The 25,142-nt window shown below is 45.2% G+C and overlaps 1 protein-coding gene across 1 annotated transcript; it reads right to left on the reverse strand.

Moving 5' to 3' along the window:
* Positions 1-4,384: 4,384 nt before the first annotated feature.
* Positions 4,385-23,859, reverse strand: WEE2 (WEE2 oocyte meiosis inhibiting kinase). Its single transcript, XM_061988897.1, has 16 exons — positions 23,527-23,859; positions 20,217-20,416; positions 19,308-19,356; positions 16,710-16,882; positions 15,937-16,058; positions 14,563-14,709; positions 13,700-13,801; positions 13,286-13,371; positions 12,259-12,429; positions 12,028-12,170; positions 9,797-9,833; positions 8,012-8,072; positions 6,919-7,059; positions 6,185-6,272; positions 5,882-5,970; positions 4,385-4,551 (listed from the first exon to the last, which is right to left on the reverse strand). Exons 1-16 carry the CDS (start codon positions 23,857-23,859, stop codon positions 4,505-4,507), a joined length of 1,989 nt encoding a protein of 662 aa, XP_061844881.1. The 3' UTR covers positions 4,385-4,504.
* Positions 23,860-25,142: the final 1,283 nt, after the last annotated feature.

Raw genomic sequence — 25,142 nt, forward strand, 5'->3', positions numbered from 1 at the left:
AAACACCCACCCCCTCCATGCGGGGCATTGTGCAGTCACTGGAATGCAAGCATTTTGGCTAGGTTAGAAGCCAAGCCAGGCACCTGCTGGTAAAAAGGTCTACTAATTCTGTATCAGTCTGAGTCCACAGTCATTCGTAATTCATCCTGTTCCTCTGTCTGAAGAAATGAGTCGTGAAAAAGATGCTCCAGCCAAAGACATTACTTGACTGAAACAGCCCTCTCATGACCCTTGGCGTAATGTGGGGTAGGGGAAATTGTGTCTGTGTTCCCCAAAACAGATCACACTTCAATTAGAATCGAAAATGTTCCTTCCCGTGTGACACAGACACAATGCCCAGGGTATCTTCCTCAAACCAGTGCACTACAGCCACAGAAGGGAGAACTGAAGAGGGTGCATTAGAAGGACTGTGGTTAGGAGGTCAAGAGAGGTTCTCCTCCCCCGCTCTACTCTGCCCTCATGAGACAGCATCTGGAATATTGTGTCCAGTTCTGAGCCTCTCAGTTCAAGAAGGGCAGGGAGTTGCTGGAGACACAAGGCATCCAAGATGATGGAATGGAGCATCTCCCTTATGAGAAAAGGCTGAGGGAGCTGGGGCTCTTTAGCTTGGAGGAGACTGAGGGGTGACCTCATTAATGTTTAAAAATATGTAAAAGGCAGGTGTCAGGAGGATAGAGCCAGGCTCTTCTCAGTGATGGCCAATGATAGGACAAGGGGCAATGGGTAGAAGCTGGAAAGTAAGAGGTTCCAAAGAAACATAAGGAAAAAACTTCTTCACTGTGAGGGTGATGGAGCACTGGAACATGCTGTCCAGATGGGTTGTTGAGTCTCCTTCTCTGGGGACATTCAAAACCCACTTGGACAAGTTCCTGTGTGACCTACTCTAGGAGATACTGCTCTGGCAGGGGGGTTGGACTAGATGATCTTTCGAGGTCCCTTCCAACTCTTACGATTCTGTGATTCTTACACCTTACACTGGAGTGACAGAAATAACCCAGTGGGATCGAGTAGTGCTGTAGACCAGAATAGCTCTCAGGGCTGTTAACAAGTGCTTTGACTATGTGGTTACAAGGCTCTGTCATTTTTAAAAAGAAATCATCTCTATTTTTTACCTCTTCCAATCTATACCCATAAATACGTAAAATGAATCCCACGATAAGGTCAAACACTTGTAAATGTCCCAGTTGGTGCAAGCAATAGGCATTTGCCTAGTTCAGTTTACACAAGAGGTTAACAGGGACAAGCAAAAGCTGAATGCTATTTACCAAGGGATAGGGTGGAGAAACACTCATTGCCTACTTATAAACAAGGTATCACCCTGTTTAACTCAGTAGGTACCACTTCCATTCTGTCACATTTCCTCAAAGAACAAGTACCTGGCCATAAGGAAACAAAACCAACCCAGATGCTATAGGAATGCTGATTTTATGCCTGATTTTCTCATAACCAAAATGACTTAGTTACAGATTAACTTTGCCCCATAGCAACAGAGCAGATCTGAGAGGTGAACACACAACATGCTTTTGCCACTGGTTATTTTTGTTAACTAGGCCTGTTGCTAATGCAGAATCACTTGTAAAAGTCTTCTCCAGTGCAAAATTAGGATGAACACTCAAGATACTGCACTGCTTCTCAGAGTGTGTTCTCAAAGTATGTGCTGTCTTTGAAGCAGGTCAGTCTTTAAAAGCTTACTAGTAACTTTAAACGGAACAACCGGAAAAGCAAGAAGTTCTTGAGCAAATATTTTTCTTTGTTGGCACCTAATCCTATACCTCGTGCTAGCCCAGCTCTGTCCTCAGCCTGAGCCAGGGCCAGAGATTCAGAGACTGCCATTCAGCAGTCACTGAGAGCAGCTCTGGCAGTTCCAGCCACTCCATGTGCAGCAGCAAAGGGGAATCACTGCTGCCACTTTGATTCTGAATTCAGAGAAAGATGGTGTTATAAGCTGTGTCGAGCTTCACCACCACAGCAGAGTACAAAAAAAGGAGGTAACCACTGAAGGAACAGAGGCTTAGCATATTCATTCAAGGCCTCCTAGGTATGAAGCTTAAGATAAGCCCAAGCTTTCAGCTGATGGGGAAAATGTGTGTGCACCAAGCACAAACTGTATTTGGATCACTACTACAGAAGAATCATAGAATCATTCTGTTTGGAGAAGACCTTTAACACCATCAAGTCCAACCACTAACCTCACATTGCCTAGCCCAGCACTAATCATTGACCCTTAGCACCTCATCTACATGGCTTTTAAATATCTCCAGGGATGGTGACTCCACCACCTCCTTGGGCAGCCTGTGCCAGTGTCTAACATACCTCTCAGTGAAAAAGTTCTTCCTTATCTCCAATCTAAACCTCTCCTGGTGCAAGTTGAGGCCATTTCCTCTTGTCCTATCATTCATTACTGGAGAAAAGAGACTGACCCCCACCTCACTACAACCTCCTTTCAGGTAGTTGTAGCAGTAGTGTAACAGGCTTGGACCGAACAAGGAGTAGTTAAGGGCATTAAAGTCAGAACTTCCTATTTACAAATATACACTCTCTTGTGGATAAAAATCCATTTAAGTAGCTAAGCATTTCCAGTACATCTCACACTTCAGAATGCCAGTGACAGGCTAAGATACTAGTTAAAGCATTGCCTTTAGCCAGAAATACAAGCTAAACTGAAAGAACTGAAGTTTTTGGTAGTATTCACAATGCTCATTGAGAGAAACAAAGATCATTCTTCTGTAGGGGAAAGAGCTGAAAAAACTATAAATAAGTCTGCTCTGTAGTGGGCCCAGAGAGAGATGAGATATAAAATCCCACCAGCTTTGATGTCAGGAAATTGTCACCTCTCCTATTTTTCTGTTCTTGTTCACATCATGAGGCATTACAGTGTGAATTTCACCACTTCGCCATGTAATAGAATGAAGTACCTTTTAATTGTGCATTTTTTTACTAACAATACTAATACCTGTCAGTGTTGCTGACAATAAAACAGAGTTAAAGCAAAATAAACGCCACTCCCACATTAACTGAGAATCCTGGACCAGGAATGTTTTTCATGTTGTTGCAGGCGTCTCCAAAGGAACAGCCATGGCAGTCGTTCCTCCAGCTCCTCCTGATGGCAAACGATAGGCATAGCAGCCTAACAAGGAACTCGGTGACGTCATTAGACTCATCATTTGACAAATGTCAGAATCATTAAGACCTAAGTGCAAGGTCCTGCACATGGGTCAAGGCAATCTCAAACACAAATACAGGCTAGGGGATGAAAGGATGGAGAGTAGCCCTGTGGAGAGGGACTCGGGGGTACTGGTGGATGAAAAGCTGAACATTAATGTGAAATATGTGGTCACAGCCCAGAAGGCCAACTTTCTGTGTGGCCAGCAAGTTGAGGGAGGGGATTCTGTTCCTCTGCTCTGCTCTCACGAGACCCCAGCTGCAGTGCTGCATCCAGCTCTGGGGCCCTCAATGTAAGAAGGACGCGGACCTGTTGGAATAAACCCAGAGGAGGATCACAAAGACATACAGAGGGCTGGAGCACCTCTCCTGTGAAGACAAGCTGAGAGCGTTGGGGTTGTTCAGCCTGGAGAAGAGAAGACTCTGGGGACACCTTATAGCAGCCTTCCAGTACCTAAAGAGGAACTACAAGAAAGCTGGAAACAGCCTTACTACGAGGGCATGCAATGACAGGACAATGGCTTTAAACTGAAAGAGGGTAGATTGAGATTAGATATTAGGAAGAAGCTCTTCCCTTTGAGGGTGGTGAGGCACTGGAACAGGTTGCTCAGAGAGGCTGTGGGTGCCCCATCCCTAGCAGTGTTCCAGGCCAGGCTGGATGGGGCTCTGAGCAACCTGGTCTAGTGGAAGGTGTCCCTGCCCAAGGCAGGGAGGCTGGAACTAGGTGATCTTCAAGATCCCTTCTGACCCAAACCATTCTGTGATTCTGACCAAAACAGGGCTTAGTGAAAAACAGCACCAATTTGATCAAATGCCAGGATCAGTAGAGAGGCAGACTGAAACGCACAGGCAGGCTTCTCCAGGTCTGTGACAGAGAAACTTCAGAATGAGCACCTGGAAAAGCCAATGGCTGTGCTTTAAACTTATTGTCTAATTGACTTAGTTACGGAAAAATGGTAAATGACACCTAGTAGAACAGAGGAGGGATGTCAGTAGTGAGAGGTGATTAGGCTGTCAAGAGCTACAAGGCAGAAGAGAGATTGCTAAGGCAGCCAAGGACACGAGGTTTGAAAATGGCTGAAAATGTGCAGGGTAACTTCTATTTATATTTTCATTAGCTCACAAATTATTTCTCTTAAGAAAGAGCAAAACAGGAAAAAAAATCCTAACAACGATGAACAGAGAGAAAGCACACAGGAAAGCAAAACACACACAGATACCCTATAGGTATCAAACATTTTATTTACTTGTAAGAGAAACTACATTGACACACATGATTACAGAACTATGAAGCATGTGAAACAAAAGGAACAAAATGGTCTAGATCCGAGCACTAACGACCTCACGCCTTTTCTTTCATACTACCATCACTCAGAAAAATTACATTATCTGAAAAGAAATAAAGAAAAATTAATGTTAAGGATTGTTTTGCCCAGTGTCAGGCCTGCACACCCTCAAAGGCAACTCATTTGTATTCAAATAAGCTCCAAAGATGTGTATTTTGGAATAGTTCATAAAATAAACCGTGTCCAATATAGGGTTCTTGCTTTATCTCCTCAGAAAGTTGACAATTCAAGGTGACCAGAGATAATATGAAACATGTGTGTTCAACCTGATGAAAAGCTGCTTGAACAGTCAAAGATACCAGAAACATCTTTAAATGATAGTTTAATTCTTTGACTACACCCTCTACCAGTTACAGCTTATTTCCTTTTGATTTTGTCACTTTCAGTATGCACTACCATGTTCATTCAGCCTATGGAACTACAGGAAGCTCGTATTTCTTCAAGTCTCTGTAATTTCTAAAGCACCTCAAGACCAGGGATATTGAACATGAAGAAACCAGTAGGATATACGCTAATTAAAAGAGAGACTTGCTTCTCCTCTCCAGCTGCTTATAAACAGCAACCAACAGCACTGCTAGCTGAACTGCTCATGGGAACGCTTGAGTACTGGTGTTTTAAAGAGGCTGCACAGCATAAACAGAGTCATGGTTGACTTTCTTCTTTTTATCCTTCTCCTCTGGCCCAGTTTTTTCAGATATACTTGTGTACCAGAAATCTTTGCTCTACTAATCAATTATTTTAGCTCTCCCTCAAAAGCCACAGGATAGTGGCTCTACCTGCAGTAAAGACATAAGATGCTCATACTATTAAAAGGCTTAAGGAAGAAGTTTACTTTCCTAGTTCTTTCCCCTTCATTTTGTCTATCCAAGGGACCAAGACTACTCCCTATCCATTCTGTGCTCCTCTTACCTCTACTCGCTACCAGACCTAGGTCTTTCTAAATTCCCCATCAAGTTATCCCTACATAAAACATATTTCACAAACAGGGGTCCTTGAAGTTGATGAAGCCTCCAGTTTTAAACAGGAAAAAAAAACCTTCCTGCCAAACTGAGACAAAGCTACTAAACAAACTGCTCAGAAAAGGGATCTGCCTGACCTGCAGTGCTACATACCAACATTCCTCAAATACACAGTGCCTACCTCCTGCACTAACTGGTTTGTGCAAGCAAATGATGCAACAGTTTGCAACTATAGGCTCTTGTTTTCTGTGTCCTAATGAGCAGTGCCAGAGAACAGAGTGGTACAGCCTATTCATTCTCTAACAATCCCCACATGTGGACACTCAAGATGAAAAACCAAGCTCTATTTCAAAGGTACTCTAGCCCTCTCCATTTTGTAAAGGGCAACGTAGACCTTGGCAGGTTGTTCCTTACCTGCTATAATTGTTGTGGCCTGCCGCCTCACGTTGTTTTTATCTGTGTATTCACCATAGTCTAGCTTCCCTTCAACATAGATTCGAGAACTGAAAGAAATCAAGAATTTGGTTCCAATCAGAGAATTGCACTGCTGTTTTCTCCTCTATATCCAACTCTGAATACACAAGTCAGTTGTTTGAAACAGGTCTGCTAACTTATTTTATGCCATTTCTGTCTTAGTATTGCTCCTGGCCACCACAATTATCACATCAATTGACTATAAAGGCATTAAATCTTCAACTACATTTGTTATTCACTTACCCTTTCTTCACATACTGATAGGTAACATCCCTGAGGCCTGGTCTGAAGACAGAGATCCTGTGCCATGTTGTCTTCTGACTGATATCACCTAAGTGAGACAAAAATAACCAAGCTAGACACCAACTCCTCTTCATGATGCAACTCTCAGAATTTAGTTTCAGCATGCTGGTATTCTAAAATTTGTGAAAGTTATTCGAAAAAGGAAGTATACAAGCACTCAGTCTCCCACTCATCTGTGTCCAAACCGAAGTACCATGCAGAAGCACAGGTCAAACCAAGAGATGAGTTTTCCTGGAAGCCAACGCTCATAGTAGAATATTTTTTGTCTCTCCCCTCACACTCTCCACGTTGAACAAAAGTTACAGCAAAAAGAGACACCTGTGGTTGCAGACTGATGGAAGAATCAAACAGAAAAGGTATCATTCTTTTTTCTTTCTTTCTTTTGGTTTACAAGTAAGAGTATGGAACCTGCTACACCTCTGGCTGTCTCAAAAATGAAAAACCACTGACTCAAAATGCTCTTTCCTCCAAAGGAAGGTTACCACGCAGATTCCTATTCAGTACATGTTGATGGGGATCAATAAGACACACAAATGCACTAGCACCTCTGCTGACCTCAAAGGAACTTCCCTGCACCTGAGAGATTTACACAGCAGCCTGAAGACAAAGCATGGTGCAAATGAAACACAACCTCAGAACATGGCAAAAAAGCAAGTGACTCGTGGCAGACTCACCTCCCTGGGCCGTCTCGCTGTCCCCCGTTCGCCACATCTCATTGGTTGCAAGAGAAAATATGGTCACGGGATTTTTTCCCTCCACTTGCCTCATAATAGGGTCCTGCCCAACCCGACCAAGTAACTGAACACGGTTCATGGCTGAAACATGAGACAGTAAATACATATACATTGAATTATGATGCTTCTGATCACAGCAAGTCATAAGTAGACAGCTTTTGTCAAGGGCCTGAATAATGGCTTTTTGCACCTCCAAACCATTTTTCAAGGTCTTGTGACTTCTGGCTTATTCAAGCCCTGCAGATGGTTGACTATGCCTGTACTATCATTATCACTGCTGAATAAGCTCATCTAGAAAGCTGTAAGTTCTTTATCCTTTCTGTTCCTTTGTCATCTTTTTCACAGACACAGTCTCATGTCAATGGAGACTATTTTGCATTTACTTATCTTGACTTTCATTTTCTTGTTACGATAAAACCATAACATTGCGTTGTTCTGTCTTTAAAAAAGTACCTTTAGGACAACAAAGTTCCATTATTGTACCCTATCTTCTGAATTAGAAGGTCAATAGTTTTGACACAGGTACCAGCACGAGGTAAACACCATTTATACCTTCTCCTTGTTCCAGGACAACTGGAGGAGGTCAGAGAAGCATCACTCTTGCACAATGAGCACAAGAACTGAATGGTAAAGCCTGAAACACACACCTGCAGCAAATCATGCTGGGGCAGCAGTATCCAAACAAGTCCCCCAGGCAGTCTGAGAAACAAGCACAGGACACCTAAAACCAGGTACTGGAAAACATGGCAACAGCACCCCTGATTCACTGTCATTGATAAAGTACAACTACCCACCTTTTACAGGTTATATTCCATATGAGGGCTTTTTTCTTTCCCCCCTTAATGGCTGCTTGATTTGGCAAAAAGAGATGCTATTTAGGAGTCTGTCTGTTTGAAGCAACACATTCTTAGTTACTGCATTCAGGAGCTGCCATTCCTCACTGTTTCTGTCCAGGCATTCTGTTCAGCCATTCTAGAACTGACATAAAACCCATGAAGAGTAACAAGGAAGTTTCACCTCAACAGCTACTTACATCTTTCCAGTACCAACGAGCCGACTGTATCAGACTCATGTCTCACAAACTGGCGAAGCACCTGAAGGGACAGGCAGATGTTAGTTCCCAAGACACAAAATATGAACAGTACTCACTTTTATACCTAATTTTCTGAACACTTATAGATGTTTTGCAAGCATATTCTTTTCTGGTAACTTATGGGGAGACTGAGGGAAGAAATCCATTCAGCTAAATGAAACCAACAGAATTATTCAAAGAACACCTAGTTAAATTGGGGTTAAAAAGCTGCCTAGGAAAAAAAACCTGTACACCTCTAGCAATTATTTCTGGGACATGTAGTAGCTACTGCTTTTCTATGATACATAATAGAAGAGGTAGAGATTTGAAGGGATGGGGTTGTGTACTTGATTGGGTTTTCATTTTTAGAAGCAAGTTTCATGAACTTTCTGCTTCAAGATGTGCCCAAAATGGACATCTAGCCACCACTATAAGCAGCGCAAGACACCGGTAATCTCCCATTGCCAAGCAAACAGCAAACTGAGGCCACAAAAACCCTAGCACTGCACCTAAACACAAGAGAGAAAAAGGAAGTTACTTGATGCTGGCAAATATCATATGCTAGAAAAAAGGAAGAGAAAAGCCCAGGAACACCTGTGCCCTCTACTCTGCCCTGGTGAGGCCTCATCTAGAGTACTGTGTCCAGTTCTGGGCTCTCCAGCTCAAGAGGGACAGGGAACTGCTGGAGAGTCCAGCGCAGGGCCACCAAGATGATCAGGGGACTGGAGCATCTTCCTTTATGAGGAAAGGCTGCAGGAACTGGGGCTGTTTAGTCTGGAGAAAAGGAGATTGAGGGGAGATCTCATTAATATTTACAAGTATATAAGTGGTGGATATCAGGAGATTGGAGCATCTCTTTATTCTATTGTATCTATTGACAGGACAAAGCATAACGGGATGAGGCTGGAACACAAAAAGTTCCATTTAAACATAAGAAAAAACTATTTCACTGTAAGAGTGATGGAGCAGTGGCACAGGCTGCTCAGGAGGGTTGTGGATTCTCCTCTGGAGGTCTTCAAAACCCACCTGGACGTGCTCCTGTGTAACCTGATCTAGGTGGACCTGCTTTTGCAGGGGAGTTGGACTGGATGATCTCTAAAGGTCCCTTCCAATCCCTACCATTCTGTGATGTCCATGTGCAGGAACTGGAGGAAATGTTTATCTCCTATAATAAGTGGTTGCAAAACTTGAAGGAAGGTGAGACTGATAGTGCTGCCTTGAGCTGAGGAGCTAAACCAGAGGAAACGCAACTTGCAAAACAACAGTTCTTCGGCGTGTCTGTATGGTTCACTGACACATGTATATGCAAATCATCTCAGATTCACTTCATACATAAGCTGGGCCGTTTAACACACAACATTTCTAGCGCTACTGTAAAGGTACCAGCAGCTGCGGGTAGCTGTTGTGGGAAGAGCCCTTGGGGGCCGGCCCTATCGGGTGCCGGAGTGCTCCTCGAGCCCAGCACCTCACACAGCGGAACCGAGCGGCTGCGGCACCTCCGCTCCTCCCCGCGCCTCGCACGGCAGCGAGCTCCGGCTTCCGCGACGAGCGAGTCGCCGCAGCCCCACGGCGGGCTAAGGGGGGAGCAGGAGCCAATTCCAGCGGCGGGGGAGTCTCTGAGCAGCGGCCCCCCCTCCACATCCCTTCCCCCCACGGCGGCCGCCCGGGGACTGAAGGTCGGGGCCAAGCGCCCGCCGGGGCCGCCCCGAGCACCCGCCCCCCCCCGGCCTCTCCGCACGGCCCTACCTGCCACGCCGGTCGCCGCCACATGCCGCCGCCGTTCCTGGGGAGGGAAGAGCACAGCTGCAGCAGCACCCGCAGGAGCCCCGTCCAGCCGCCCTCAGCCCCCCGCGCCCGCTCTCCAGCCCCTGCTCTCCACCCCTCTCCCGCCGCAGCGCCCGGAAGCGGAAAGGAGTCGATGGGGACCACGCAAAGAACGTCCGTCCAGAAACGCGACCCTATACGGCGCCGGCCTCTCGGCGGGGGCCCGCGGGGAGGTGGGAGAGGCAGAGGGGCGCGGGCCCGCGGGGCGTTCAGGGAAAGGGCCGCACTCTCGGTGCTGGCGAAGAAGGAGGGCCCCAAAGAAAAAACAAAGGAGAGAAGCAAAAAAAGAGAAGGCACTCCGTCGTAGTTAAAAAGACTAAAATCTTTATTTGCTCGTTAAAAGGCGGGGGCCAACAGCGTGTCAGCCAGCGCCGTGCGGCGCGCCACCGCACCCCCGTCACACCCGCGCTCCCTCACCGCAGCGCCGCGACCCACCGACCCCCACCCCCCACGGCACCCGTCCCAATCCAAACACAGCAAGTCGCGTCACGGAGCTGTCTGCAAAATCTCCACCGGTTAGAAATCACGTTAAGCCTCCCCCCCCTTAAGTAAGAAAGCATTTCCCTCTACCCTCTCCCTCAGTGAATGCCACGCCAAGCGCTTCCCAAGCCCACGAGGACTGCTATGTACCCAGCCTGCCTGTCTCCCAAGGGTAGGCAGTCTCAGCTACACATGCTCCCCACCTTCACACTTCTAGGAGGACCCAGCTGTAGAAGCCCTCTCTAAGTACTGACACTCTTTCCGTTCCACAACTACACAGATGGCCACAGTGTTGACCACAAAAACATCATCAATAATAGGGCCCAACCAAAGAAAGAGGGAAGCGAGTAGAGGAAGCAGTCTAGAACAAAACCAGTTACACAATAACAGGTAAAAAGACTGAGGACAATAATCAAATTCCATGATCTGACACTTAAGATGGTCATTCTCGCATCAGCCAACATCTCATTGTAACTAACAAGGGAACCAAAAATCAACACGAGGGAGAGCCTAATATGGGGCAATGGTCTGTGCAGATCCTCTGCTTTCACGGGGCCAGTCACCAGCCAGAGCTTTTTGGACAACACAGAAGTTCAGTAACCCAAAGTAAAGCTAAATGAGCGACAGCTCTTCCCTCCCACCAGGCGCTTGCTGTTCTGCTTAGAAGAAGTTTCAGGCTCTTGCAACTTGGCACTTCCTAAGGGCTGGTCCTTCAGGAAGGTCTGGGCAAGGCGGGCTGCTTTAAGTTCCCTGCAGGGGGGAGATGAAGAGGAGAAGGAGAAAACCACAATGCATGAATCCTCTTAAAGCTGTGAACAATCTTGCACAAGGGGGTTCCTGCAGTACTCCAGCATTGCTGGAGAATACTGACTTTTGATCTTAGAGTGATGTGAAAATTACAGTAAGTTTCTCTAGAGCTTCTACTTTCAAACAAATCAGCTTTGAAGGTTTACCAAAGAAAACTATGTATCAGAGCAGCAAACACCTGAACTGGCACCAGGATGAGAAATCCCTAGCTGAGCTTTTTTTGTCCCCATTGTTTCAAATATCTGTGCTGGTAGAATTCAGATCAGTGCCATCTCTTGCAGCATGAATACCTAATAAAAGGTCCACCCTGCTTTTCAACTGCCTTTTTTACCTCCCCATGCTTGCTGTTCTCAGAGCATATGCTCTCCTGTCTGCATGGAAAACCTATTCCCCAGCTGACTATTGCACAAAGAGGAGTGGTGGTGGAGTTTCTAGATCCCAGCACCTTAAAACATTACAGCCAACAGCAGTGAAGAAGCAAAGGGAAAGAGGACATCTGGCACCACCTGCCAATTCTCTTCCTTCTGTGCTAGACCGCTGTCTCAGTGCAGGATCAGCTCTTCATCTGCCCACTGGCTGCAAGTTGTACCAGCATTTCCCATCACCCATGGATGCAGTGAGCATGCAAGTTCACTGCTCTAATTTAGCCAGCTCCTCAAAGCCAGGAATGAGCCATGGCTGCTTGGGCACAAGTCCCTGCTACAACTCTATGAGCCTCCCAGCCCCAGGCAGAGGGTCTGGCTGGGATTTTCTGCTGATTGGGTCTCCCAGCAGTACCACCCTACATTCAAGCCTGGTGACCAGTGCTTACGATGCCCATGTCCTCCTCCTCCTTCCCCCATCCCCAATGCCCAAGCCAGCTCTACCTTTCCAGCATGGCAGTCTTGCACTTCTCCACGTGGAGCTGCTTTTGGAGCTGCACAGCTTTTTCATGGGAAGGCCTGAGAACTGGATGTTTAGTAAGAGCTGTGGCAGAAGGTCTTTCTGCTGGGTCAGGATGGACCATGAGCTAGAAGGCAACGGGGTTCAGGGTTTAACACTCGCTCTGTCACATACCAAATGGAAAAGCCTCTATCATGTCAAGACTACTTCCTCACCTTGAGGAGGTCAAGAAAGCAACAAGGAAGCTTCTGGGGGATGGGTGGGATGTTGCCTCCACGGATGTGGTGCCACAGGGCCCCATTGTGAGGCAGCGGTGCCGCACCAGCTGCTAGAGCTACTGTAAGTGCCAGGGCAAAGATATCTGCCTTGGGCAAGTGGCAGTATTGCTGTAGAGAGAAGAGAAACAGTGACAGAGAGGGAACATCTTGCTGTTCTGAGCAAGGGTGGCTTGTGATATCAGCTTGAAAAGAAACAAGTAAGTATGGCACTGCCTCCACTGTCCCAATTAGCTGTTTCTCCTCTTTAGGGTAACAATATTGATATCAGGTTGTACTGGTAAGTAAAAGCATGTTGGCTTTGACTCATTCATGGGAAGGTTGCAGCCCACATTAGGATCACCACAGCAAGTCTAGAGGATGACCTAACAAATGTGTGCCTCCAGCCTTCACCACAAGGCAAAAAGCTAGCCATGTTTGAACAGTATATTGACCTAACAGTTCCCAAATCTACTTGCAGCACAAAGATACTGTTACTTGAATAGCTGAGTCAAACACATGGAAGCTGGTTGTTACATACCAATTCCATTTTTGTTCACTGGCTACAGTGACAAAACTGCAGTCAGTTTAAGAAGTGTTTTATGCCTCCGAGCTCTCCACGCTATCTGGTCAGTGCTAGTTGTACAAGGCATTTGTCTGATTGCAGATATTCCTTAATCACATCCAGTAGCTTAATCTCAACTAGGTATATAAATGAGATGTCTCCAAACTGATAAAGGTTTTGTCCCTCTCACCCCTTGCAGATAGAACAGTTGCAATAATCTAATTAAAGGTACTTATGAAGCATGTTAAATATTTACATGACAAGACCCACACCCACGCTACTCAAAGTGCTAATTTTGCTGATTTCACAGCCAGAGCAGACAAGGCAGACAAGGAATACACCAGACTAATGATTTCACTACAGCTGATCTCTCCCCACTTGCTCATCACCATGTTTTTACATCCCCACCCCCAGTAGCTGTACCTCTTGTAAAATCTCATTGGCCAAAAAACGTCTGTCTCCTTCCTCCACCTGAGGGTTTGTTATTGACGTCACATGGCCAAGGTCACCTGAGACAAAAAGAATGAGCAACCAGTGGAGCAAACTGATGTAGATCTCCATCAAGAAAAGCTTGTATTTTTTTTTTTTTTATAGAGACCAACAGAACAACCAGAAAATACTAAGAGAGCAAGCTTGCTCTCACTCAGAAACCAAGGCTTAGAAACAAGCACAAGAGTTTTCTAGGATGTGTCTTTGAGGAATTACTACTGATAAGTAGCAAAGGCTTTCAGGACTATGCCATCAGTTTTGTATACAAGTCTCTCCAGCCAGCAAGACAGAGCAATATCAAGCAGTAATCAGCAGCCCTAATCTTAAGCCAGTTGGGCTAAAACCTACCAATCTTATACACCACACCAGAAGAGAATTCATCTTCACTGTCACTCTCTTCCTGCTCAGCAGGGCTCACAGCTGCCAGCTTGTGACAGATGAAGATATTACCTGCAAGACAGTGAAGTTCAGCAATAGGGGGACATGAGTAGCCAGATTGCAATAGCCTGACAACTTGCTGAAAATCCCACCTGTCAAAGCTTTGCAGACAGAGAAACCATGCACATGCTTTCCACCAGTTAGTCTGCTTACTGTTCCACTCATGTATTCAGCAATACAGATGGCACAAGATAGTCATACCTAGTGCTTAAAATATCCTAGTGCAACCAGCTTTTCTGCCCCTACCACAGCCCTCCCCAGCCACAAGCATTTCAGCAGGAAATAGGAGCTCCAGGATAAAGATGTGACTGTAAGCGTGGAGCATTATCCTGGAGGTGCCCATCCTCAGTTGCAGAGGAAAGCTTGTTACTTGCTTTTCCAGAAACTTATTCCCTAAGGGTAGATACAATAAATATTCACTACCCCAGCAATCTCATACAAAAATCGAGTGTTGTGCAACAATACAGCAGCAAATAAGGAAGTCCCCATCTTTATTAGCAGCCCTACTTGCTCTACCAGTATGAAAGCAATTCCCATGAGCCAGGACTGTGAACATCACAAGACAAAGGTGATTCTCTGACAACTATCAGAGAAGGCTCAGTTTTAGAGCAGCAGTAGTGACAAGAGTTAGAAAAACCACAACCACACGACATCCCCCTTTTAAGGTAAAGTCTTCTTTTCTTGGAAGCACTGTAATGAGTTCACTCAGAAGAACCTATTTCTGGTCCTCCCCCTGGAGAACCCTCCACAGAGGAGGAAAGCACTACACTTACTGGGTTTGATATCCAGGTGTACAAGCCCGGAGTTGTGGATGTATTTTAGCCCCATGGAGACTTGTAACAGTATTTCTTTCAGTTCTGCTTCTGGGAAGTACTGGCCAAGCTTTGCATTTTCCAGCAGCACATCTTGGAGACTCCCACCTGGGTGAAAACAGTCAGAGACCTGACAAAGATTTTATGGAGCAGCACATTTCAAGTAGCTTATACCCAAATGACTTGTAGGTTTGCTGCTGAGAAACCTGGCCAGACCAACTGTATGTGCTCTAGTGATCAAACTCAGGCATCATCATTTTGCTTCAGCCCTTCCTCTGCCTCAGAGCACCCTGCCTCCTGCTTGCCAACGACTAAGCAGCTGCAATTCTACCTGCAGCACTAGGAGGGCTAACCCACTAGTGCTGCTCCTGCAAGTGAATAGAGGACAAGTTAATTACTTTTGGCACACTTATAGGCAGAAGGCAAGTATATGAATGGTGGACCAAGGAAATAAAGCTCCCACTAGCAGATTTATCCAAAGAATGTAATATTTAACACAGAATCAGAGATTTATGGGTCTCAAGATACCCTGGCTATTTCAGGATTGGCAAATACCACGGGCTCTCTGCCCATCAGACTGTTTTTCATCACTTCTCTTTTGGTCTCAGATATTCATGCACTAGAATGCAAGAAGTGCACCAATGCTGCAACAACAATCCCATTTCATGGTTACCTCCACCAGATTTGAAGTAATTACTCTAAATAGTCAGCACCAGGCACTGAGCTCCAAGGCTGCAGGAACAGTTGGAAGATAAACACTACGTATTTGCCTTCAGTTCCTCTGGTGGTCAGAAGTGTCTTTTCCAGTATCTCCCAGTAGTATGAGAAATCACAGTAGTATGCCAAGGGCAGACTCATGGAAGTTTACTACCCCACCTACAGCACCTCATTTACAATTTACCTCATAATTTATCTCTGTTCCTCTGCACCTGTTGAGACTTTTCTTCTAACCAGGATGCCTTCATCTCAACCAGGCAGCGACTCTTCAGGTCATTACTCCTCTACATTAAGGCTTTGTTTCCAAGATACATGGCACTTAAGCTAGCTGCTATTGAGTCACTCAAACCAGGTTTTACCTGGACAGCCCCAGAGGCAGCTCTAAGCATTAGCACAGGGAACACTTTTCTACGCCAGCCAATACAGAGAAAGAGTTTTAAAATCTCACAAAGTAGAAGGAGCTTTGTCTAAGTATTCTGAGCCTTTACTGGAGTCTCCATGGAACTGTAACCCCAGTTTGGTTTGTGTTGTTGTAAGCCGAAGTATCTCACATTTAAGTATAAGAGGAGGTAACTGCACCTATCCAGAGATCTCAGCCTTTAACATCACAACTCTTACCATTGCAGTGTTCATTTTGGATAATCATGTGATCGTCCTCTGCCCAGGCTGAGTAGTAACGCACAACATGGGGGTGGTGCCCAAGGACAGCATGAGCATAGACCTCCCGCAGTGCCAGCTGCCTGGGGAAGCACACACAATAAAATAAGCAGTGGTGACAGGGTGCCAAGGTCCTGCCCAGGACCAGGAGAGGGGCCCTGGGTTGCAGCCTGACTTGAGAAAGACAAAAGCCAGATGGTTAGTGCTTTCTTTTGGGTTCTGGAAGACAGACAGACTGTCTCTCACAGCTGCTGAAGTAAAATCTGCCCTTTTTCAAATGTGCTAAGCAGCTGTCAAAAAAAAAAACCCACACAAGTCTTCTGTTAAAGGCAAAGGCAGCTTCAAAGACTTTGCTTTAGCATGCAGTACAACACTAGCTGGCCAATAGAGATGTGAGCAATGCTGGCCATATACCAGGGCAGGGACATACCACTAGTGAACCATTCGACAGTTGTTATTCTAAAGAGAATGGCTGCATGGATCTGAGGAGTTCAGGTAAGCTGTCATCTCATTTTGCAATGCATGTGGCTTTTTCCCTCTCAGACATTTATATCTAATAGTTATGAAGTGGTAACTTCCCCCATGCTCCCAACCAATACTTGGGTGTGCAACAGCAGCCAGTTTTCTCATAACACCCCTCAGATACCTTTACATCCACACTTCCTCCTTCCCCATCACACCTCCCAAGAACGTGCCCATCATTTCAACTGGCAGTTTCTAGCTAGCACACTCACTCATCCGAGGATCCTGCCAGAGGCCTTTTGGAGCGTTTGATGGCATAAACACATCCATCGAGGCGTTTGATGCATTTGTAGACAGAGCCAAATTCCCCCACACCAATTTTCTCTAGTTCCAGGAACTCCTTCTCATAGCGGGAAACCATATTGCTCTCTTTCAGAGGACATCTCTACAAGGTCACAGAAACAAAGACAAGTATGAGTTGAAAGACTCAGAGCTCTTCAAGCTCCTATGTTGCTCCCTGTCCCATTCTGGATGTTCATCCAGATATACATGCAGGTGTGCTGCCATTTCTTCTTGAAATCCTACCTTTCACTTAGGCACGTTGTGGTTTCTTTATGAACACCTGACAAATGTCATCTTGGCCTGGTTTGGACAAGGCTTTTTGGCCTTTAAGTCATGACTACTTAAAAATCATAGAAGTATAAACTGCAGGTAAGGAGAAATACAGTCTAGTTGTCTATATGTACCTAAGCCTTCTTGGGTTACTGTCATCACATCTCCTCTTGGGAGCCCTGCCCAGTTCCTGGACTCTTGGCTGGCAGAGTCATCCAGGGATGAACAGCAGGCAACAACAAAATACTAGTCTTATGCTCAGCTACTGCAGATTCAAGAAGACCTGATACCAGCTTTGGTAGGCAGAAGTACAGTACCTTTGAATTAGCCAAACTCATGTACTGAACTTCTGTTTAAACACAAGCTATTGCCTGTTTGGAGCTCAGGAGAGAAGCTTGGTGTGTCAGCTAAACATGGCCCCCACTACGCACAAGCTGCTTTACTCTGGCTGCTAAAGTTGCCTGCAGCAAGGACATTCTGCATCAGTTCAAGCTCTCATCAGGTCCAAGGCAGCAGCTGTTGACTAATGGCAGATTAGCGGGTCTCAGTGAATCTGCTTGTATTCCCACTGATTTCTCACCAGGAGTCAGTTTTCCACAGAAAGCTGAAAGCCTGCAGAACAGCTGGAGCATCATTATTGCCACAGCAATGGTCACTAGAGAAATAGGAGCTGCTGGTGCTGCTTGTAGAGTGATGCCTACTGGCAGGGGCAATGAGATAAGCAGAGAAGCATGAAATGAACAACAAAGGAGAGGACTAAGTGGTTTTTTTTCTTCTTCTTCCTTCATCCTCCTGCATCTCCTACAGGGCCAGCAGCTCATGCTGCACAGTAGTTTGCACAGAAACCAACAGCTGTGATTGTTGTAGTATATGACATAGCATCTCAAAAGATGAGGACAGAATTGGTCCTCACAGTCAGTAAGATGTAGCTTATATGAAACAGCAGCCTTTCCCAACAGATTGCATTTTATAAGACAGCTATATTTTATGGCCTCTTAAACACCTCAGGAATAAAGATACTTCTTACTACACAATTTTTTAGCTATATTACATAATCTATTTGGCAATTGAGCAGAATAATATTTCAGGAAGTCATAAGGGTTTTTTTAGGCTTTCTTCTAAAGAAAACAGTAATTGTGGTAGCCCCAGATGTTATGTGGTAGTAGTTTTACTCCACAGCTGTAGTTTTCCCGTGGAGACCAGTTTTTCTGCAATACCAGTCTTCTCGGCTAGAGGGCATTATTATTCTTCCAGTAAACCTAATTATTTTACAAATACAATGAACAATTCTATCGACTTGCACAAAGCAAAGAGAATTCTCCTGAGCAGCCCCCTTGAAGGAATAAGATTTTTATCCCAGAGTTCAGGTATTTAACTCATCAAAGCATGCTTTCCAGTAGCCAGTTGGATGAGTTGCTTTCCCTCAAATAAAACTGAGAAGAAGGCTTCAAGACTCCGCTGAGATGGAGTCGCTCAGTTCTGCCAGTGCAACTGGGAGTACGAGACCTCCCATCCGGCCCCGTACCCCCAGACCAACACACCCCACCTCTGAGGTTTGCCAGCAAAGCACAGATATCTGCAACAGCAAATGAACTTGGTTTTGGGTTGTAAGACAGTGTTTACTGTCCCACAAGCTGTGGTGGGCCCTTCCCTCAGACCCCACGGTGCAGACATCCCCCCAGATGGATATTTTCCTACTTCCTTGCCACCTTGCTTCTGAAATTCACCATTGTGACTACTGCAATTGAAACCCTGCCCTCAGAACTTATCCACATCATTCAGCTCAGTCTTTGTTTTTACAGTGTGGATCCCTATATCATTTGCAATGTAGAAGCCACATTCTATTCATATCCAGAGATGCTCAGTACACTGATTCACAGGAACAGCAAAACACATGATTTTTAAAACCACAAAAGATACAGTCACAATTTACAGTAAGATAGTGATACACTTCCCCTGAGGAAACTAGATTATATTTCCTAGAAAGGCCTCCTGACCAAAACCCAAGTCTAGGATTCTTAAAGCAGATTGGAAACTTTGACAAGTAAAAGTCTTCTTTAGAGATTAGGACCAGTTTCCAAGTTTTATGTTAACAATTGTTTGAGACAATAAACATTCAGCTTGCAATTCTGTCATTAGGTATTCATCCTCCATCATCATGCTAGGGTTCATACCCCAATAGCACAATAGATTTCTTAAGCACCAAACCTTTACAGGCACGTTAACCTCTCCGAGAGGTGAAGTACACAGACACTCACCTTTGTAGATAGATCCTGTTTTATCTGTCTTCTTGGATCAGGATCCCTCCTATAACAGAAGTTTAGGAAAGTCTGAACGTGTGATATCAGTGCAGCAATCCAACTGAGATTTGAAATGAAAGAATATTCAAAAGAATCTCCCAACTTTGCTTCACAGTTTAGTTGAAGATATACTTTGCAAAGCTTAAACACAAGTTTCTAGTTGAGCCCTTGAAGACTGTAGTCCCAGGCTACAAAGCCTTTATTTCCATTTAGAAAGCCCCCACATACCAACTCCAGCACTTCCCATGAGACAGTAGCATTGTTGAGGGTTATTATTCTCCTCGACACCTTACTACTGGTGAAGCTACATGGGAGTTGACCTTGCACAGCAAGGTCCTAGTGAAGGAGAAAATTGCCCCACTGTGCTTTCAAGAGGGATACCCAGCTGAGTATCTGTTACGGTTGGGGCTACAAAAGAAGTTCAGCATCATTCCGGTGCATACACATTTGACTAAGTTTGTGTCTTGGTTAACCCAGGCCAGGTGTAGAACTTCTGCAGGTCAGCAGTAGCCTGCTTCCATCTTAAAAGCTGTGTTAAATGCAAACACACACAATATTTCTGAGTTATGGGTATGTGCATGACTGAATTAATCTGCACTCTACCAATGGTTGAGAACGAAGAGGTACAATTCTCCTGTAGCCATAGCGTTGAGGTTAGTTGTTGATCCCCCACTTACATTTCTGAACACAGGAAATGATTGATTTTATTTCTATTTCTATTACCTTCATACATCTGCTAACGTTTGCTCTGTGCCAACAGATACTACAGAAGTGAATGATTCATTCTTAGCAAATAAGTCCAGGTACTAAACTTGTGCATCATTACTTATCTCCTTCAACCAGTCTATTTGACAGTAGTTCACTTACAGCTCTCCTCTGGTCTTCCGCTTGCCATTAGGAAGAAAGAGCGTTTGTCGATACGACTCTGGTGTAAAGGGATTAATGTTGACAAGAGAAGCTTGGGCAGGGTCATCCGAGTCAGAACCAGGAGTAAATCTCAGATGTCGGAAGCCTTTGGCTGGGACCTTTGTCCCAGGTGAAGGAAAAGCTGTCTTCGATAGCAGGCTCTGCAGTGAGGCAGAAAGTGACAGATAAGACAGCAGAATGTTTTAGTTGCTGTCGTGTCAGAATGAAGCCCCTGCTCTCTTGCAAATCAAGTGGGAAATCACTCCCTTCCTCAGGATAGCTGAGCCATTAGAAGCCCTAATTTAATCCTGACAGTTTTCTTCCTTTTACGGTCCTTGCTAAGTCTTTTCAGATTATTTCCTGCTCACTTGGGTGAGGCCTGCAAAGCCATGTTGGCAAGCACCAAAGGCAGAGGAGCCAGCTGCTTGTCTTCCCCCCTGCAGAGACACATACATTGCATCATATGTTATATTAGCACACAAGACAGTTGTCAAGCATGGACAGTTACATCAGTTTGGTCAGGGCAGGTTTGCCAGAAAATGAAGTAGAACATTACCCAAGTTTCCTTTGTTTCCCCACCAATAAACAGCATTAGTGTGGGGGAAGTTGGCAGAAATATTTGTATACAGCTATTGGCCAAGTGACCAGAAAACAGTTCTCCTTGACAAGAAAAACTAGAGATCCAGAAATTTAAGTTCAGAAGGAACCTTTGGATCTTCTGTGGTTCAGGTTCCCACAGAAGATGGGCCACAACTTCAGGCTGAGTAAAGCATAACTTCAAAGAAACACAGTTTTGACCTCAAGACAGAAAATTCCATTTATTTTCCATTACTAGACCCCTTCAATAACCATCAGCTTTTATAAATAAGATGGTTTCGACTTGTTTCAGCTTCAAAAAAAATAAAAGTGGTGTAAGGTCCAAAGGGATTTTTACTGTATCTTTCTTCTAGTTAAAACCCTCTCAAGATCTCAGAGCTCTCCTGCCATGAATGCTCAAGATACTTCTGAATCTTCTCAGTGGTCTGCTTGCACTCTTGGTGAACGGAGAAGTGGTTCCAGCACCATATCTAGTTCTTCCCTTCTCTCATTGAAAGTTCTTGAATCAAAAATCCCCAGAGCCACAGCAGACAGTATCCACCCCTTTGATGCTGCATTGCTAATATAGCTACTTCTGGGACATTATTTTTATATCATACTTGGAAATTCAACTTCTGGTTTACTACAACCATGTAGGTGCTTTTTGAGGACTTTCTCAAGCTTTGGTCTGCATTTCTTTGCTCTTGGATGGAAAAAAAATCTGCATATGCATGGATTAAAAGCAGTATGTGTCCAAGACAGATTTACATAGCAGTCTAGAAGTTCTATAGAATTGAGGCTGTGTTCTAGTCCAGACACAAGACAAGAAAGCAGGCTGTGTGGGATTTTAGATCCATTTTAGATCCATGTCATCTGCATGTCCTTCCCATCTGCTCTACTAGGGCTCTTTCATTACCCTGTAACACTACCTAAGATTAGCTGCTGCTATACAGTGTAAGGCAGCAACCACAACCAGCTCTACTAATCTGTTCCAGGACTGGGTTAGTTTACAAAGATACAATCACGTGCCCCCTCTGCCATGAATCCTAGCTGGGGCTCCAGTGCCCATCTGTCTGCAGTTAGGCACAGCTCTGCCCTTACACCCTTTATCTCACCTTCAAATGTTTCAACATCAATGCTCCCAGCCTCCTTTATAAGCAGACTTAGACTCTTTTGAGCCCTTTTGCAGCACACTTGGAAGCCAAGACCTTTATCCCAGAAGACAGTAAAGACAAAGACATTGTTGCTTTACTGTAACTGCTGCTCATGGGCCATATTCATGGTGACAAACCACAAGCAGCATCTCTTGAAGCAGCCAAACATGTTATCTACGTGAGAGCATGCACTGAAAGCACCCTGCACTACCAGTAATCTCTCTGGTCTAGAAGAGATTCTAGACCCCTCATCTATTTTCAGGTGAAATTCAAGGATATTTCTTATAAAAACTCATTGTAGGAAATTCTTGGAGTGATGCCATTTAGAGATGCTTTATCCTAGAAAGCAGAAGGCCATTCCCTCAGTAGATATGGCTACACAGTTGGTCATATGCAGCCACAGAATCATCATCCTCTGCACACAATCAGGTTGATGAAGGAAGAGAAAAGTAAAATCCTAGCTTAGAAGAACTAAAAGGACTGATCTCTCTGCCACTTCAGCAAAGGAGCAATCAGTCTATCAATAGAGCAAGAAAGTTGAGAGAGGACTGAAAGAGCTACATTTTATTGCAAGTCTTGAACACTGAAAGCCAGTGCACACAACAGAAATTACCGAGGAACAAAGAAGCTCGTGCCAAGTCTTCACTTGTGCTTACAGAAGACGAAAAGCAGTTGTATTATATTCCATACAAGAAGTTTCACAGAAGATAGGGCCTGGGATCATTGTCCCCAGAAACTAGCTCAGTAAGTAGGTTACATTTCAGGACAGCAACAAGGAGGAAGAAAGCTAGCCTTCCTCCCAAAGAACACATTAAACTGTTACCCCTTCCACAGGGGAATTGCTATCCTGAGAACAAAGTCCTGCTTCCCTTACATTCACACAGCAGCCCAGCTTCACACAGAAAGAGATTCAGTATCAGTGAACAACAAACTGGTTGGAAGCAACAAAGACTTCCCAAAGTATACCCAAGCCACAACAGCATCTCCAGCTTTCAAGAGAAAATCCACTTGCATCCAAAAACGTGCAGAACAGAACAGTCAGGGGAGCTGCCTATCTCCAAGCTCCCTGGGGAGCAAGAAGCTCCTCAGAGAGGTGCATTTGTCCCTCTGGGAATGCATTTGTCCCTCTGGGAATGCAGTGTGTACTTCCTGCAGAGATGTTACAGGTATCCTCTCCCCTAAGCAGAGGGTGAGGGGCACACATGGACAGGCAAAGTACACGATTGATTGTTGTGGGGTTTCTTTTTCTTTTAAAGTCAAGATTGACTCAATGCAAACTAATTGATGTTTTTTAACGACAGCTTGAAAAGAGTCAAGACACTTGTTCCCACACACAAGTTCTTATTCACACCCACAGAATAACGCTTCCATAGCTAAGGAGCTCGTGGTTCAGGGTTCTAAGAGAAGAACAGAAGTCTAACAACAGTAACATTTTAAAAATACTTTCCATGGGGGTAGTAATAGATCAGATCCCTTCACCACCCATACAGCAGTACCACAGCCCTTGCCTGCCCAAACACAAAGCTAACACATGCCATTACCTTGGGAGTGTAAGGGGAGTCATACAGCTGCAGCTTTTTCCAGGTGATATGCAGCGGTGTCTCGGGATTACCCCATCTCTCGCTCACAGCTGGGGAAGGCTGCAGGGTGGGACTCACCCAAGCTCCCGTCCTGCTCAAGAGATCATCACTAAGCTTTCTTTGAGGGGTTGCTGGCAGAGGACTGTTCCCTCGCCAGTTATGGAACTCGCAGCTCCTGGAGGGGCTGGAGCTCAGGGTGTCCTCCTCGTTTACACTTGTGTCTTCACTTTCTTCGCCACAACTGGAAAAATCCAGTCGCTGAATGAATTCATTGCTGTTGTCCCAGTCATCCATTTTACCACATAAAACAAGTATAGCTGATACTGGCCTGCTTTGTCAGGGGGAAAAAGGCAGAGGGAGAAGATAGCATCATTTACACAGGCAGGCTAACCATCCTCTTCCTTGCCTTATCAAGGCATTCAGCTACTGCTCATGTAACAACAGATTCTGCTTTTCACCTTGTTGGTGCAAATCAGATACAACTCAGAAGTCTCTGCCTTTCCCAGTAAGCCTCCAAGACAGCCTCTCCACCCACCAGAACTTCATCTACTGCTCTCATCATATATAGAAATAGAGCAAAGAAACCTTGAAGAAAAACATATACCAGCCCTCCCCTCATCTTTTTCTACCTTAAACTTCTCAATCAGAGAAAAAGAACTCTAGCTACATACAGCTGTAAAAGCAGAGGGTGCCCCAAGCAGTTACCAGATACCCTACAGACAGCTCTCTTTCTCCCGTGGCACATTTATAACCACCCCAAACACCTGGCCCCTTGCTAATGGGAAACTGCTGGAGCTCAGCAGCACATGTGCAGAGCTGCTTGTGCCTAGGGAAGCTGGTAGCTGAGGATGGGGATTTGTTCTGTCTGTAACCAGCTCTGTAGGGAGCCATGGCTCCCTCTGAGTCACCTCTCTGCTTCTGCACGCTCTTCCCTCCTCCGTCTGCCCAGGGTCTATGGGGAGTTGGCGTTTGCTGACAGCCAGTCTGCTCCACGATAATCCCATCAGAGATGCAGTCTTTTTGGGTGTTACTTGTATAAGTGATTAGTTTTGTGGTGATGGGCTCCTCTGCTTCCTTCTTTAAAGTCTGAGATTCACTTCCAGTATTTAGATGTGTGTTAATTTGGGCAAGTGTTACAGCCTCCATGGAGAGATTAGTAGCCTAATTTAAAATGTGCTAGACTTTGTGAGAGAGACCATACACAGGTCTTTATACTGGTTTTTGTACTGGTTCTTATCTTGAGGTTTCAAGGGAGAGGAGGAGGAAGCTGGCTGCATTGGTGAAGGCAGCTCTGTGGGTTAGGTTCCTCTGCTGCTTACTGGAAGTGGGGCAATGTCTCCTCTTGCTTGACCTCTCTGTAAAAAACAGGGATCATACTACGCCTTTGTGAGCTTGCATTTCAAAGAGGTACCAGAGTGAGGTTTAACTAAGAGTGAATGAGGCTAAGTCAGCTTTTTTTTTCTTAGCATTGAGGAAAGCTGCTAGAAAGAAATGCAGAAATTGCCAGTGGTTGCAGGCCAGAGGAGCTGGGAGTTTGTCAGAACTAACATGGGCTTTCTTGCGAACCCCTCAAGAGG

Source organism: Colius striatus, chromosome 1 (assembly GCF_028858725.1).
Source record: "Colius striatus isolate bColStr4 chromosome 1, bColStr4.1.hap1, whole genome shotgun sequence".
Lineage (NCBI taxonomy): Eukaryota > Metazoa > Chordata > Aves > Coliiformes > Coliidae > Colius > Colius striatus.

Excerpts from the sequence above, each read along its gene's own strand:
- WEE2 (XM_061988897.1), bottom strand. The coding sequence starts at position 23,859 with ATGGATGACTGGGACAACAGCAATGAATTCATTCAGCGACTGGATTTT. Across the intron at positions 13,802-14,562 it reads ACACCTGGATATCAAACCCA|GTAATATCTTCATCTGTCAC; the intron begins GTAAGTGTAGTG and ends ACTGTCTTGCAG. Across the intron at positions 12,171-12,258 it reads GCTTTCTTGACCTCCTCAAG|CTCATGGTCCATCCTGACCC; the intron begins GTGAGGAAGTAG and ends GTTGCCTTCTAG.